At 40.3% G+C, this 17,034-nt stretch overlaps 1 protein-coding gene across 11 annotated transcripts in view; it reads right to left on the bottom strand.

Moving 5' to 3' along the window:
* Positions 1-601: 601 nt before the first annotated feature.
* Znf148 (zinc finger protein 148) overlaps positions 602-17,034 on the bottom strand; it is a 124,853-nt gene continuing 108,420 nt past the window's right edge. For all 11 annotated transcript variants that reach the window (XM_050159798.1, XM_050159795.1, XM_050159792.1 and 8 more), the window contains 2 exons: positions 7,255-7,373; positions 602-7,010 (listed from right to left, as the gene is read on the bottom strand). In XM_050159798.1, the coding sequence (XP_050015755.1) occupies positions 5,412-7,010; positions 7,255-7,373 (1,718 nt within the window). In that variant the 3' untranslated portion in view covers positions 602-5,411. The remainder of the gene's footprint in view (positions 7,011-7,254; positions 7,374-17,034) is intronic.

Below are 17,034 nucleotides of genomic sequence, written 5' to 3'. Positions count from 1 at the left end.
TTTCAATGGTTAGGCTGCAGACTGCTGTGTAAAAGTTTGTATTTAAAAATATCACAAATATAGTATTTAACAGTGAAAATCTCAATGTGGTTAAGTTTCACTGTGAAGCGATTTCACCTGAGTAGACTTTGAAATCTAGTGCTCATGTGTTTGGGGGAAGGGAAGAAAAGCCCCACTTTGTATCTGATAGTTTGCAGCCGATTCTCCCACTGACCCCCTAGGGGTGGCAGGAGCCATCTGCTGTGGCCTTCCCTTTCGCACGGAAATTTACTCTGGCATCTTAGGACTTCTCAGTATCCATCAAATATTCCCATGTAGCTACCCATTCAAGCATAGCAACCCAATTCACTCAGTTCTATACAACAGCCTCTACATTATATACATGTTTAATCAGCAATAGGAAGTAGAAAATAAAAATTTACAGTGATTGAGAAGGGGTCAGAAAATAAGACAGGAAAAAGTAATACTGTATAATCAGAATATCCTATCAGCCTACCACTTTCAATGACAAGGTTTTCTTTTATTGGTTGGAATACAAAGAAGGCATAAGGGATTCCAGGAAAATAACACTATGTCTCAGAAAATTCAACGTGCTCCACCATCAGGATTTCCATCACACATTTAATTTCTTCTGTACAATTTTTATAAATGTGTTTTTCTTTTCAAAGTCATCAGATTTCCAGGTGAAACTCAGCACTACACAGTATGCCCTTGAAGCAATGAGGTTAACCTGCTTTATTTGGGTACCAAGGTCCCTTCCAGACAGCATTAAAATAAAGACAAGTAAGACTAGACAGATAAAATCCAGTATAATTCAAACCCGACAATGAAAAATTTCCCCCATATTGTTGCAAAATTCTTTCTACTGAAATGCTTTGCTACAATAATAAAAAGCATACATTACATAGAAAAGGTACCAGTGTACTAAAAAGTGACAGGAGTGGACTAGCAAATCCTTCAAAGCACATTATATAAATGACTAGCATTAAAAACATTTCCCTATAAAATGTAGGTCATAATCATTTATAAATTGGCGGCTTCATTTCTAAAGCAGTGACGGGTGTTCAGAGAGCTGTTCTGTACAGTATAGTATCTACTCACTTCAAGCTATAAGTTTGTCTTTCTTTGTATTGAAGTTGAGTAAATTCATCTGGTCAGCTGAGAAATCAAGCTTGAAAAATAAGTATCTAAAAATCAAAGTAGAAAGTTTAGAATCACTGAAATGTAACTATGAAGTATGAAGAAATTTATCGACTTCACAATTGAACTGAAGTTACCTGAACACTTATGGGCTTGAATCTAAAACAGAAACACATATTAAAATCCAAAGCAAACCACAGAGTTAGGTAGCGGTACAGAGCAGGAAAAAAAAAAAAACACATCCCTTCCTTCAGTGTGATGGGCACTAAGTTCTGCGGTCTTCCTCCATCTTTGCACAAGAGTGGTAAGGCCATTCAATGCTTAGTGAGAGTGAGAGCAGAGGGAGCCAGATCTAGCCTGTCTCCCCTGCAGCGTCAATTAGGCTGTGTAAACAGTGTTACGTTCCAACAGAAGGAACAATGGAATTTGCTTATAAAAACTGATTAAAGATAATCATTATTAAATGAAATAAGGATAACTGATAACTCTGAAATGTTTCTATAGAACGTTCCTGATGCTACTTGTAAAGTTAGCACTGCTATGTATTATTGCTTACATACAGTACAACATCACACGCCTTCTAACATAAAGCCGTACTGTGATTGGTTTGTACATATTTACAGAGTCTTAAAAACAAGCTGTAAAAACATTACATACTTTCAGACAATACAAATTAGCACATTGGTACTCACGTCAAACAAATGGAATGCATAACATTAATAAACATCATAAAGGAAGACTCACATCAAAGTCCTTGATTGTCAAGACACGTTTATATATAAACTCTAACTGTGCAGAATTAAAGATTCAATCATAGGTACATCCTTACTCGATGAACCGTATTTACAGCATGGTATTGCATAAAAAAATAAAATAATGTTTACAGGGTTTTACTTTTTTCATCCATTGGATTAAAGAAAGCAACAAACACAACAAGAAATGTTTGTCTGCTTTAGCTTGTTTCCTACCAAAGTTTAGGTGGAAAAAGGAAACACATGGTTTTTATTTGCAGAATATAGCAAAAACAACTGGAAAATTATTTCCCTGAAATAAAGCAATTTGAAACGGAAAAGGTTTAAATTAAATTGCAGACTCAAATAAATCCTTATTTCACTGATTATAATAGTGCTTCTTCAAGTAAACACACTGGAGAAGGATGAACTCTAGTTTCAGATCCTAGGGAGTGCAGTATGCAGCGTGCCTACGCAAAGCTTCCCGGCCTCTTTGTATTTTTAAAACAGCCCTTTAAAAAGCCCAAATTAATGAAGTCAAAGAGTGGCAAAGATCTAACGTCACTGGCTCTTTGCGAGTGTCTCTCGTCTGTGGGAATGAAAGCTTGCCCTGAGCACCCCATTGCTGGCACCGAGTCAGAGCTAAGGTGGTGGATTCCGACCTGACTAGGTAGCACATGCACACTGTAGATCCAAAACAAACAAAAAAGTAGGAGCCACTCAGCTATTTCAAACGCAATGAAATACATATGCAGTAAGAACAGAAGTTCACAAAGCAATGCTTTCAGGTGCTGGAGAGCTCCTGCCATGTCTAGTGCAAGGTCTCTCAAGACCAGACCAGACCAGGAATGACCTGTGAGAGAAAGCCACAGGCTCAAGGTGAGCAAAAGCTGAAGAGTGCCAGGAGCTACTCCTCTAGAAGAATTTGCTCACTGAGAGAGATGAGAAGTGTGAGCTGACAGGGATCCCTCTAAAGCAGCACACTAGGCCACCTCCTTCCTCTAATGCCCAGAACTTTGAGCCACAGTGGAGAAACCCAAACTTGTGAGATGCTTCTCGCATGATGAAGAAGAACAAGCGGAGCCTGGGAGGCATTCGGGACTTCACAGTAAGAGTGCTGACTGAACTTACACGGTAAGTCAATAAATATGCTGGCTGTCGGTTATCTCAAATGCTCTAACCTGGTAGGAAAGTCTGCCATCGTGTAGATTTAAAGAAATGTGTTTACGACAGGAATGCAACGCCTGAAATTCTGTTTACAGAACTTCCACTTTCAAAGGCTCTTCTTCCTAAGCTTACTTGAACCACTCAGTAACTGTCACATTCTTAACCCTGTGCTGGTGATGTTATGTTACAAAGGAAACCCCTGACGCTGTACAAGAAACGCATCAAGTTCTCAGTGGAACTAATTTTTTTTTTTAAATCAGGCTCAACTTAGGAAATATATGTCTACGCTTATCAAAAGTACTATGAGAAAATGCAAACGCCCACTGAGGGTGAACACGGTCCCATAACAGCTCATCTCGTGAAGCATGCCTGCAGATACATGATGTGCCACAGACACACACCAGTCTTCAGATCAATAATGACAGAACTGAAAATAGGTACTTCAAAGAAGTCTTAAAGTTCTTGAAGATCTGACAGCAAGGCTGTCAAATGGGAAAACTATGATTTCAAGCAAAGTTTCATTACAAAGTGTAGAGGAAACCACACTAAACATAACTTATATTCCTTGTCATAAAAATATCAACATTAAAAAAAACTAAATGAGTGTAAGTGAAGGGTACTGGGGGGAGGATATTTCTTTGTTCCCTTTCTTTATGAGAACAGTCTTGGGATAGCATTAAATAAAAGAAAAATAATTTAAATGGATAACATACTCAACACTCAAACAAAGCACGCAGATCTACAGGGTCAACAGCAAAGTCAAAATGGAAGTTACAGAAAGCTTCACCTCCCAAGGGTACTAGTTTCAGGTTACCACTGGTGCATCGTGATAAAGATGGCAGAAACTTAAGTACAAAACCCAAAAAGGTGGAACAGATAAAAGAGGAGAGCAGAGTCAGTGTAACTATGTTAAGTCTCCAAAAATTAAACCTGCCCAATGTATAACTCAAACCATCATTCTTCATTAAAGTGTATATATATATATTTATGTATATAAAAGCACTATTTATTGTACCATGCTGTATTATTTTAAGACAAAGTATACATATATTAAAAAAAACATTCGTGATATAAGGATAAAGTCTGTAGTTTATTTAGATTTTGAAATGCAACAAAAAAATTTCCGACCACTCGTCTAGCTGAAAAAGAAATTGCAGTTACTGGAATCAGTAAGCACTTCCGCTTGTAAAACTGTCATGAGCAGTATTCACTTAAAAGTAACTTAAGTAAGCAATTAAAATGCCCATTGCTTTAGTTTCTTGGGATACTGTTTAATTATCCAATCTATCAAGAGTCCAGAAAGAGAAGAATTAAACCAGGTTTTACAGTCCAAAGATATCCCAGCTTCCTTTTATTGCCAAAAAACAAAATTGTCAATTACGAGATGATTATGACACAACCATATCAAACCTAAAAAATCTATTTTTTTAATTTTGAGAAATCAAAAATACCAGATTAATTCTAAGTGCTCTATGTCAACTGAAGTGTGTAAAGTAAAATACATTTCAGCTTTAAAACGTGGAATATACATTTTGTGTAAGCATTATTTTCTTGGGAATGTAATCTACAGAATATTTCTTTTTTACTAAAACTTCAAACCTTGATACTTGCACATGAAAAAAAATCATAAAAAATACCTAAGTATACCTGTACAAAGAAACTGACACCGATATGCATACTTCCACGAGAAGTGACTGCTCCGACAGCTGGGTTTTGGTAAAAGTTCTGAAGTATGCATACTTTAAAAGTAATTAGGCTTTTAAATAGTGGAGTCTTAGACTATTAGATTTTTATTACTTTTTTCTTCAAAAAAAAACATGTCAATATAATGCAAAATGAAGATCGAGGGTATATGGCATATCATTTTTTTAAAGGTGGTTTCTTTTTATTCCCCCCTATAGGACAAACTACTTATTTAAGCCATAATCTCTTGACATTGAAACTTTAAGTTCACTGTCTGTGAAGTCTCCTCGGATTCCCTGCTGAAGTGCAATACTATGCTGAAAAACTCAGAAACAATGAGGAAATTTCACACAATTACTACTCTCCTAAGAATGTACAATGTTATCAGTTAGGAAACAATTGTGCGAAAGTCTCTTTTTCCTTTTTATCTTGGTGTGGGTGAATAGCAAGGTTCTGATCTAAAACAAGTAATGCATTGCTTCTCTAACGGTGACAACACGTAAGGCAGTTCAAGGGATGAGGACTAACCAAACGAAATGCAGTTATTGGATTATCTTGCTATTCTTAACAGCTTGCTATGAACGCATTGCTCTTAAATCTGTATAGCACTCCATTTTACACAGAGCAACCCCACTCTCGATTAATCTGTTCTAAAGTGCCAGTATTATTTACAATATATATTTTTATTTTTTAGCCAAAAGTCTGGCCAGTTGTGGCATCTGGTGAGGATGTCATCCCAGCTCTGTTATCATTTACATTCACCAAGGGAAACTCTGAGAATTCAGCACTTGTCCCTGGTCCCCGAAGGTTCACCTGTCCATTGGCAGTGCTAAATTGAGTCGCTATTCCAGCTCTGGATCCATGATAGGGAGCACGGAAGGGCTGTTCAAAGGAACTCATTTGGTAAGCCTGGTGGACAGGCTGGGCCTCAGCTTTCTTCTGAGAAGTCACCTGATCCAAGAAGTCTGCTGTTGATGTGGTAGAGGCGTGGTTTGTCTCGTCACCTGAAAAGGGAAACGGGTGCTGTGAGTCACCGACTATCAGTCCAAAGTGGGACTTATCTGGAGTCGTTCTTAGTGGAGAATTCATTCCTGATCGAAAGCTACTGATGGGCATGGCTGCATAGACTTGCTTGTCTATGGATGAGAATGCTGGCGGATTTGGAAGGGTCTGGTTATCAGTCACAAAGTTAAGGCTCGGGCTATTCAAATAGGCATCGTTTTGGCTAGTTCTGTCCAAAGCCTGCTGCAGAAACTTGGAGTATTCCTGCAACATGTTAGCTTTGTCTGACGAGGATGCTTGGGAGCTTGATCCAACATTCTCTGACTGGGTGACTTCGGGTACGTCGGAAGAATTGATTGATATGCTAGAAGTCACTTCAGTATCTGCAACACTGAAGGAAATCTCATGCTGTCCGTTAGCTTTGTGGGAATAATGGTCCAGCAGAGTCTGCAGGACCTCATCGGGAATCACATTTTTGTCATGATTGCTCTTAATCTCCACATTCAGTGCCTGGGAATCCAACATGGATGCTGTGGCACTTTCATCGATGACACTGGCCACAGCTGCTTGGGTGACAGAAGGCTGAGAAGCTATGGTACCCACATTCAGAGCGTACTCCCTGCTGTTGTTACTTGCAGCTTGAAGATACCGCTTCTTCTTCAGAAACTGCATGGCATCATCATAATTGGTGCTGCTGTGCACAGGTTTGCTGGGCCCCTCCTGCAAGTTATCCACTTGATCGATGTCAGCACTGCCTTCCGAGTCCAGTAAAGACTGCTTGTCCACAAGCTCAAACGCATACTTTGAAACCTTGCTGTCTTCGTAAGTGGAGAGGGGTGAAATGGTTTGACTTTGCTCCAGGGGCTGCTTCAGACTTCTCTTACTATTGATTTTTTTGAGAACCAACTTGGGTGGGTGTATTTCTCCAGACGCATCTTCTAGATGGGACCCTCCCACTGAAGAGTGTGGCATCTCAACAGCATACTCTGCGACCATGTACTCATCCTTCACCTTAGTGCTCGAGGAGTAGAGCGGCAGGTAATCGTTCTTGTCTTTCTTCATGTCAGACTTGTCCAGTGCACTCTCTTTGTCCATTCCAGATGTTTTCTTCTCCGTTTTTTGCCTTTTCTTTTTTGGCAGTGAATTATCTTTTGGTGATGTAGAAAAGCCAGAATCTTCCTCTGACGTCAGAAGGCCACCTTTGATGGCACATCTGTTGAGTTTTTTATCATGATTTTCATGGCACATACGTTTATGCTTCAATACACGATCTGTTCTGGAAAAATACTGTTGAAATCAGAGGTTGGAAGTGGATTTTTGTTGTTGTTTTTATGATTTTTTGTCAACAAGGAAAAGAAGAAAAGAAACAAGATAATTAATAACAATATAAATAATTCCAAACCAATTCACTGATCAAATTTCTATTATAAATCTAACCAAAGAGCTTAAAATCCCAGAATCTAGCACTAAGTGGTGCCTATCAGTCAGTTCTCACTGCAGCTGGTAGGAGGACTCACACTAGCTCACTCACCTGTAAGCAGTATTCACACTGGTAAGGCTTCTCTCCACTGTGAGTTCTCTTGTGCCTTTCCATGTGATATTTCTGTATGAATCTCATACCACATTCATCACAGCGAAATGGTTTTTCACCTAATACGTGATTTAAAAAAATTTAGAAGAAACATTGTTAAAATCATGGACTGCTTTGTCAAAAGAATCTCTGAACATAAACGACTTTAGACAGTCACAATAATTTGTTCCTTCGTAATGACAAAAAAAAAAAAAGTCTTCCATATACTAAAGGCTGAAAGCAGACACATTAATGAATGTCACTGATGCAATCTAATGGAATTCTTGGGTACAGATTTTTAAAAATACTGTATCACAATGGAGATTTCATTCATTCATTTATTCATTCATTCATTCATTCATTCATTCATGTGCCACATACCACGGCACACATAAGGCAGTCAAAAGATAACTTGTGGGAGTCGGTTTCCTCCTCCCGCCATGGAAGCCTCAGGGTGTGAACTTTCAGGTTCTCAGTCAGTCTTGACAGCAAGCACCAGCACGGGCTGTTATCTGGCCAGCCGGGCACAGCTATTTTAGTCTTAGCTTCTTTCCTTTCTAATTTTTAATTTTAAATTACTACATTTATTTGGAGGTAGGCGCATGCATGCCGCGGAACATGTGAAGGTGAGAGGACAATTTGAGGGAACCCATTTTCTCCTCCAACCATGTGGGTCCTAGGGAATGAACTCAAGTCATAAGGGTTATGACTCTAATTCCTTTAAAAGCACTTGTGAGTCAATGAGATCTGGATCCTAGGAAAGCCCCTCTTAAAATCGAGTTTACTAATATGAACAGTACTGGGACAAAATTTCCCAAGTAAGGTTTGGGGAAACCATTTCTGGTGTGTGTACTGCATAACTCACATGTAGTCATGAGTTTCATGCCTAGAACTGCAGACACAAAAGTAAGGTCTTTTTGCTTCTCTTTCTTAACTCAAACCTGAGTTTCTGGTGTTGTCTGAGGAAAGAATTAAATTGAGTGCTATCAACTGACACAACTGTTCTCATCACCCCTTTCTTTAATCCCTAAGGATTTCTAAGCTATAGGGAAACATTACTGTGAATTCAAATAGCTTGTGCTGATAAATGGGATGTCTGAGTGACCAGCAGAGTAACCGGGTCCTCTTGAATGCTTCCCAGAAAACTAATGCTCCCCATCACAATTCGACAGAATGTTACTGAATACTGTAAAATGGTCTCTTTCCCTACATCTGCTACGTATGTGTGTATAAGGTGTATTCCCCCCCCCTTTTTTTTTTTGAATTTTTGAGACAGGGTTTCTCCATAGCTTTTTTGGTTCCTGTCCTGGAACTAGCTCTTATAGACCAGGTTGGTCTCAAACTCACAGAGATCCGCCTGCCTCTGCCTCCCGAGTGCTGGGATTAAAGGCGTGCGCCACCACCACCTGGCAAGGTGTATCTTTCATTATGCTAATAAAATGTGTTTGTAGTACTTTTCAGTTGCCTCTTGGTTTTCTTCTTGAGATAAGGTCTCACTAGGCAGCCCATGCACCCTGCAGAACAAGACTGCAACCTGTTCAGTTTAGCTACTGTTCCTACATGCTCCATTAAAGAGTAGTAGTGCTGGTGCTCCTGATTTGGGCACTTGGGCGTTTGCTACTGCTGAATGGAAGTGGAAGTAAAATGACTAACACATCTTCTCTATGAGAAATTAAAAAATTGAAGGAAACTTTTTTGAGACAACCTTTTTACTGCCTTTTCCTTGGAGGGCTTGATCCCCTCTGTTGGAAAAGGAAGCCAATCTAAATAGACTACTTACATAATGTTAAGACTGACATAAAAATTTACATGAAATGCAGTAAGTTTGTGATTATTTTAAAACTCATTTAGGAAAGCATAGTGCTAAGAAAGACAACCTCATTATGTCTCACAAAAACTGCTCCTATTGCCCAAGGACTCTGGGGTTTCTTAGTCCTGACTGTGGTGTTCCACCCTGGTCACATGACACTGCAGACCGTCAGCAGCCTACAGGAAAGGATGTAAGAATCTTGGAACAGATGGGTGCTCCTGATATAATGGCACTGGGACAAGGTGAAATCTTTTAGGAAACAGAGCCTAGTGTAAAGTGGCTACATCACCCTAACATTTTTTGTTGCCCCTATAGCTACTTCTTTCAAGAGAACTAAGTGGTCGCTCTGGCCTCATGTTTTGCCGTCTGATAACTCACACTCTGCCATGATGTGACATGGTTGGGGCCCTTACAGAGGCTGAGGTAACGGAGCTACAGAGCCTAGACTTTTAGCCTCCCAATGGTGAGCTGACAGACGTGCTTTCTCTATGAAGTACCCACCAGCCTGCGTTACTTCAGTTGGGCATTCTACTACAGTAGCTACTGGGTAGACCATATGTGTGAGTACTGCAAGGACCTAGGCCTCATGCACAATCACCTGACTTTGACAGTCTGAACCAATTCTTCCTCTTTAAACTTTATTGCAAACTAGGTTTACCCACCAAACTACCACAATGGATCTTTTTGATGCTGCAACCCAGCCCAGGATGGCATGAAACCTGCTATTTAGACCCATGCTGGTCTCAAATTCACCATCCCGCCTCAGTCTTCCAAATGCCAGGATTGTGGCAGGTGCCACACCAGGCTCAGACCACCATTGGGAATCACCAAAAAGTTGTGGATTCAAAGAACTCTCTCTAAATTACCTCACGGATCCTTAGTGCCATTCAGCTAGGTGACACTGTTCCTCCTGAACTGAACTGTACTTCACCCTGGCTTCGAGGACACCCAGCCCTCAGTTCCTCTACCTGCTCCTTCTGAATGTGAAGCTTTAGTTCTAGAAGACCATCCCTGAGCCAGCTGCCTTTCTCATTCTACGTTCTTTCCTTTGGCAAGAAGGAAGAAAGCTCATCTATGCTCATGGCTTTAATTATGCCGAACTCTGAGCTCCAGATACACACTGCCACTGTCTATTCAACATATCTACTTCTTTCTTTCTCACTTTAGACCTCTTTTATTTATTTTATGTGTATGAGTACTTGCCTGCATGAGCATATGTCTATCACATGTGAGCCTGGTGCTGAAGGAGGCCATAAGTAGGTGTTGGATGCCCTGGAACTAGAGTTATAGGTGGCTGGGAGACAGCATGTGTATGTTAGAAACTAAACCTGGTTCCTCTGCAAGAGCAGACGATGCCCTCTAAGCATGAAGCCATCTCTCCACACCTGGCATTTCTGAAAATTAATCATCTCAAATACATCACATCTCACACTAAACCTAAGATCTTCAACCACAGCTTAGATTACAATGGTGTTGCTGCTCACTGAGATACGTAAGCCAAGCCTGCACAACTTGACTCTGTCTTTCTGTATTTGACCAATTAACAGAGCCTACAGATTCTTCTTAGTTTCCCACTGTTATCACCCAAGTTGAAGACATTTCCTGACCTAGAAAGTGATATAACGCCCTTCTAACTAGTTGTGTTGGTTACCGTTTCCTTGCTGCAACAAATCTCTGAAATAAATAAAGATTCTTTTTGGCTCACACTTTCATATGTTCCAGCCCATGGCTGGCTCCACTGTTATGTGTGTGTGTTGAGGTAGAAAACTGAAGGCAGTGGTGGTAGCCATGGCAAAGTCATAAAGGTACATGCCATATGTACCTTTAGTTTTTATTATCAACTTGATACACCTAGAAAACCTTACTGAAGAACCGCGCCCATCAGCTGGTCTGTGGTCATGTCTGTGAATGATGTCTTGACTGACACTGATGTGGGAGGGCCCAGTCTACTGTGGGGACATCATTCATACACACGGGTCGGGTAGTATAAGAAAGCAAGCTGAGCATGGGAGAGTTGAGTGAGAGAGAGGGTAAGCAGTATTCCTCCATGGATTCTGCTTCAGTTTCTGCCCTCAATTCCCTACATGATGGATTGAGATCAGGCAGTGTCAACAAATAAAACCCTTTCCTCTTCTCAGATGCTTCCGGCCAGAGCATTTTATCGCTGCCAGAAAAGCAAACAAGACCACACAAACCCGAGAGGCCGAGTTCAATCCCTAGGACCCAGAGTGACATCAGAGAACTGACTGTAGGTCGTATCCTCTGACTTCCACTAGGCTCCATGGCACATCCACGCCCAAACTCATGTTCACATCATACACGCACATGCACACACAACACTGGTGATGAATTAAGCACTTTTAAGAACAAGGGACTGGTGAACAGAGCTGTTCTTCTCATGGTGTCCAGGAAGCAGAGAAAATAGGAAGGAACAGGAGAAAGTGTAGCCTTCCCCGATCCCATTCTCTCAACTAGGCCTTTATTTTTTTTTTTTTACTGTCTCCCAATGTCATCGTATTATAAATCCAAAGGATAATCCATTGAATATGCCAGAGCCCTCATAACTGAATCAGCTCTCAGTGGACTCCAATCACTTGCTGAGGGCCAAGCCTTCTGGAAAACATTTCATTCTGTAACCCTAAGCCAGCCAGTGGTCCTGCCAGGACACATGTTCCTCTCCAACTCCACAGCACAGCAAGAGACTGTTGACCGAAGTAAAACTGGCCACTTTAAGTCTATCACTGTCCTCCCTCCCTCTCTCTGTTGTTTTTTTGAGACAGGGTTTCACTGTATAGCCCTGGCTATCCTAGAATTCACTGTAGATCAGGCTGGCCTCAAATTTGACTTCTCAGCTCTAACCTTATGTGTATTTTCCAACAAAACTCCTCCAAATTAGTTCTTGTTTTAATGAGTGAAAAGTATTTAAAAGTCATGAGAATTCATTTATTATTAACTACATTGTAAGCAAAACTTTTAAATAATAAATTATGAAAAACCTAGGTTCAACCTAGGTCCAATATATTTATGACCTAGGCACAGTGGAAAAAGCCGAGAATCCCAATACTTGGGAAGTGGAAGCAGGCTCAAGGGCACCTTTGGCTACATGATGAGTTCAAGACAGTTCAAGACAAATCTGAGCTGTAAGAGATCCTGGTTGATCCATCCCACAAAAGGAAGAAGATGAAATCACACCTCTGACAAAGATCAGTTGGTCTTAGTAAAATATTCTTGATGAGTTAAGTTTATACTGCACAACTTTAACCTTTTTGAGACAGGGTCTCCCTCTGTAACCCAGGTTGGCTCAACCTCATGGCAATCCACCTGTCTTAGTTATAAGTGCTGGAATTACAGGCACGAGGCACCATATTTCGTGTTAACTTATTAGTTAGAGAGACTTAAAAAGAGCAGACACTAAAATGTATTAGAAAAATAAATTATTATGACAAAATATCATGCAGTATTAAGAGAAGCAACATAAAATAGTTCTTGAGTATAGGTTCTACAGCCAAGAGCTAGGTTTAGTCTCAGTATTTAACTAAGAAACTATAGATGTTAAATAAACCTTCAGAGCTGATATTCTCATCTGTAAAATGGAACATTCGAGTGTATCTCAGAACCAAACATTAAGTGGACAACTTATGAAAATTAGTCATTTGAGAATGAAATTTAGCACAATGCAGTAATTAAAAACTGTTAGCCAGTAACAATAAAATGAAGAGGCTGGTAGTCAATTAATGTTATTACATCTAGAAACTGATTATAGTCATAATCCAGCAACTAGGCCATAGAGACCAAATGAAAATATCCTTAAACTGAAGTTGGGCAAAGATAAAGTAAGAATTACTAAACACATGGATTAGTAACTGCACCCCTAGTAATTCTGCTTCTGACTTTTGAGAGCACCAAGACTGATCTCTAATAAGAGTCCTTTCAGGAGGTTTGAAAAAGACATTTATCAGACTAAGAGCCCATGAACTGCCCAGGAAATTACATTCTAATGAAAATCATCTGAGACAAATTACAAATCATTAAGTAGAAATCAGCTTATTAAATAAAAACTAGACATGCCACAGTAACATGAAAACACGTCAGTGTCAGTTTAAGTGAACCATGAAAAGAGTGGTGGGGCATGCCTTTAATCCTAGCACTGGGGACAGGGGTGGGGCAGAGTTTGAGGCCAGCCTGGACTACAGGGTGAATTCCAGGATAGCCAGCGCTACACAGAGAAATCCCGTCTCAAACAAATCTCTTATTTGTAGTTGAAGTTTTGTGAGGTGAAATTAACTGTTACTGAATTCTAACCTCTTTTGGTTTTTCATTTTTTCTCTCTCTCCCCCCCCCTCCCCCCCCCCCCCCCCCGCCTTACCCCCTCTGTCTCTCTCCCTCTCTCTTTCTTTGGTTTTTCAAGAGAGGGTTTCTCTGTAGCCTTGGAGCCTATCCTGGAACTAGCTCTTGTAGACCAGGCTGGCTGTGGACTCACAGAGATCTGCTTGTCTCTGCCTCCCAAGTGCTGGGATTAAAGGTGAGTGCTGGGATTAAGGCTTGCGCCACCACCGCCTGGCTCCTTCTTATGGACTCTCACATACCAAATATCCCTCTTGATCACAGGGCTTTGCTTTGGTACAGCCTGGCTCTATTTTGCACTATTTAAGCTATTTACACTTAGGGTACTTCTCAATTGTTTTAGTTTAAACATCTGCTTGCTATCTGACCATCTGGTCTCTGTCCCTTTTGCTCCTCTCTACTGCTATAAGGGGCAGCTCCGGGAGTCTCAGCACCTCGAACCCACAATTCTAAAATCTGAAATGCTCCAGAACCCAAAACTTTCTGAGTGCCAAAATGAAACAAGCCAATTCTACACTTAGCCTCCCAATGTATGTTACAATATAGCACTGGCATATTAAAAGCTTTTATCACATTACTTTTAGGCTACGCCTCTAACAGCAATGAATTTCATATTTCACTTGGTCCAACCCCAAGGCATCTTAGGCAAAACCAAGTATTACAAAATCTAAACCATTTCAATTTTAAACATTTTGGGTAAAGGTGCCCTTTACCCTAAAAAAACATTTAGGGTAAAGTGTATGCAAACTGTATCTCCTAATTTTTTTTTCTGTCCTATTTGATTAGACTAACTATAATTTGCTTTATTATTCTTTTTCTTTCTTTTTTTTTTTTTGGTGTTTGTTTGTTTTTCTGAGACAGTCTCTATGTAGTACTGGTTGTCCTGGAACTTAACTCTGTAGCCCAGGCTAGCCTCATACTTGCCTCTACTATTTCATGCAAATTACTATCACTTCCATGGCAGCGCTAGGACTTTGCAACAGCTATACACTTCAATGCTAAAAATAATTTATGCCTGTAAGACACTGTCATTCTGAAGAGCTACTTTGCTTACCTGTAGCCACATATTTAATGCCTGTCACTCTTCTGCCTTTCCATGTTTCCTTTTTTTAATTTTTCTGTGTATGATGTATGTATATAAGGTGCACATGTATCCCAGTGTGCAGGTGGAGGTCATAGGAAACTTTAGGGAGTTGTTTTTCTCTTTGTACCATGTAGGGTCAGGATTTTTCTTGTTTCTGCTGGGTTATGTACCCCAGGCCAGCAGCCCCATGAACTCTGGGCACATCTCCTGCCTCACTGTACAAGCGCTGGGATTACAGATGCATGTCACCACATCTGGCCATTTTACACAGGTTCTAGGGATGACTGACAGTCGGGACATCAGTGTTGCACTGCAAGAACTTCTACTGCTAAACCATGCTGCTGACCCCGTTTCCTGGTTTTCATATGGGGTCATTTATCTTCTACATAAGAAAATGCTTATAGTTCATATATCATGGGACCACAGATAACAAAGGTACTTAGTTCCTGTTCATCTGAATACATTTCTACTCTATCCACACTTTAATGGGCAGTTCCTTGGGTACAGAATTCTACATTGATTTTCAACACTGTGAAGTTGTCATATAAAATTAAATGACTTTATTATATCTGCTGAAAAAAATGAGCTAGGGCTGGTGATATAGCTCAGCTGGCAGAATCCCTAGCACACAGAAGGCAGTGGGTTTGATCCCCAATACCATATAAACAGAGTGTTGCTATGTGTGTGTATAATCTCAGCAATGGGGAGGCAAGACAGGAGGATCAGAAATTTCAGATTATTTTCAACTACAAAGAGAGTTCAAGGTCAGGGCGGGATACATGCAATCCTATCTAAGAACAAAAGTGGAAGTTTACAGCCATAGGGTAGTGCTGCTCTTAGACCCTGGTCAGAGACGCTTCGGTCTGCAGTGACAAATGAATGTGAAGACCTGCAGGACTGACCAATGTGCTGAGAGTGAATGACTATTGAGTCCTTCCCCTAAACAGGACATCTCTATCACCCCTCCAAAGCCCAGACACTGTAAGAACCAGAAGATGCAGGCATCAGTGCTATGCATTGCTTTCCTGACACAATATGGCTATTGTAGTTGCTACTGCTCCAGACTTCCACAAAACTGGACCCGTCAGCATTTGGTTATGGATGGGGGAGAGCTCATAAGGCCTCACCATGCTCTGAGAAAAGGGGAGGTGATGTGTGATTCCCCTCTGTATGCTGTGAATAAGTTTTATTACCATTGGTTAATAAAGAAGCTGCTTTGGTTTATGGCAGGGCAGAATATAGCAAGGCGGGAAATCCAAGAGATAGAGGAGGAAAGAAGGCAGAGTCAGAGGGATGCCATGGAGCCACCCAAGAAGCATGAGGCAACAAACCATGAGCCTCATGGTAAAATATAACAGAAATGTGTTAATTTAAAATATAAGAGTTAGTTAATAAAAAGCCTGAGCTAAAAGGCCAAAGAGTATGTAATTAATATTAAGCCTCAGTAATTATTTCATAAGCGGCTGCAGTAGCTAGTGAGCATGACCAGGTGGGTGGAGAGAAACCAGTTCAGGGGACCAGCAGAATGGAAAATATTTGTAGCTACAGCCTTTAATGGTTATGTGTGGGAGGAGTCCATTCCCAGTGGTGTAGTCATGACGAAGCTGTCCTTGCTCAAGTAAATATCCCCCACTGGTGCTCATCTGTTTTTCCCTTTCCCATGCTATTTTCCTCTCAGTAACTTCGGATTTGCTAATCTCTTTTATGGTCGCTACTTCTCCATTAAGCTGGTATGTTATATCTCTTATTATACTGTTCAATTCTAGAACTTCCATGTTCTTTTTTCATAGGATACAATTCTCTGGTTAAATTCATTTTTCATCTATTTTCCAAAATACATTAGTGATAGTTTACATTTTATCTTTCTGATAACCTTACAAAGAACAGATCTATTTCCAGGCTCTTATTTCCTCCTATAAACAACAGGCTGTATAATCTCTAATTGAGAAACATGGACCAGGTATTGGGCACATGCCTGTCATTCCAGCAATCAAGGCAGGAGGACCACAAATTCAATGCTATCCTAGGATATACAGAAAGTCTGAGACCAGCCTGGAAAGACTCTGTGCAGTGGTTTGAGAAATACTAGGCTCAGGTGTTTGAACACTTGGTTCTAGTGATACTGATGATGTTGTTTGGGGAGCTTATGAAATCTTTAGGCGGTATGGCCTTGACGGAAGTACATCACTTGGGGTGGGTTTTGAGGGTTTATTCAGCGATCTCCAACCTTCCTAATGCTGCACCTCATGATGTGGTGATGCCAGCCGTAAAATATTTCATTGCCACTTCCTAACTGTAACTTTGCTACTGCTATAAATAGTATAAGTAACAGATTTGCAGGATATCTGGCATGTGATCCCCCTTATGGGGGTCGCAACCCACATGTTGAGAACCACTACCCTAGGCACTTAGGTATGTTCTTTTTTTTTAATATTTATTTATTTATTTATTTATTTATTTATTTATTTATTTATTATGTATACAATATTCTTTCTGTGTGTTT

This window comes from Alexandromys fortis, unplaced genomic scaffold, assembly GCF_014885135.2.
Source record: "Alexandromys fortis isolate MF-2015 unplaced genomic scaffold, M_Fortis_MF-2015_v1.1 scaffold_119, whole genome shotgun sequence".
Lineage (NCBI taxonomy): Eukaryota > Metazoa > Chordata > Mammalia > Rodentia > Cricetidae > Alexandromys > Alexandromys fortis.
Note: the sequence above shows the minus strand (reverse complement) of the source record. Positions and strands in the feature narration are given on the sequence as shown.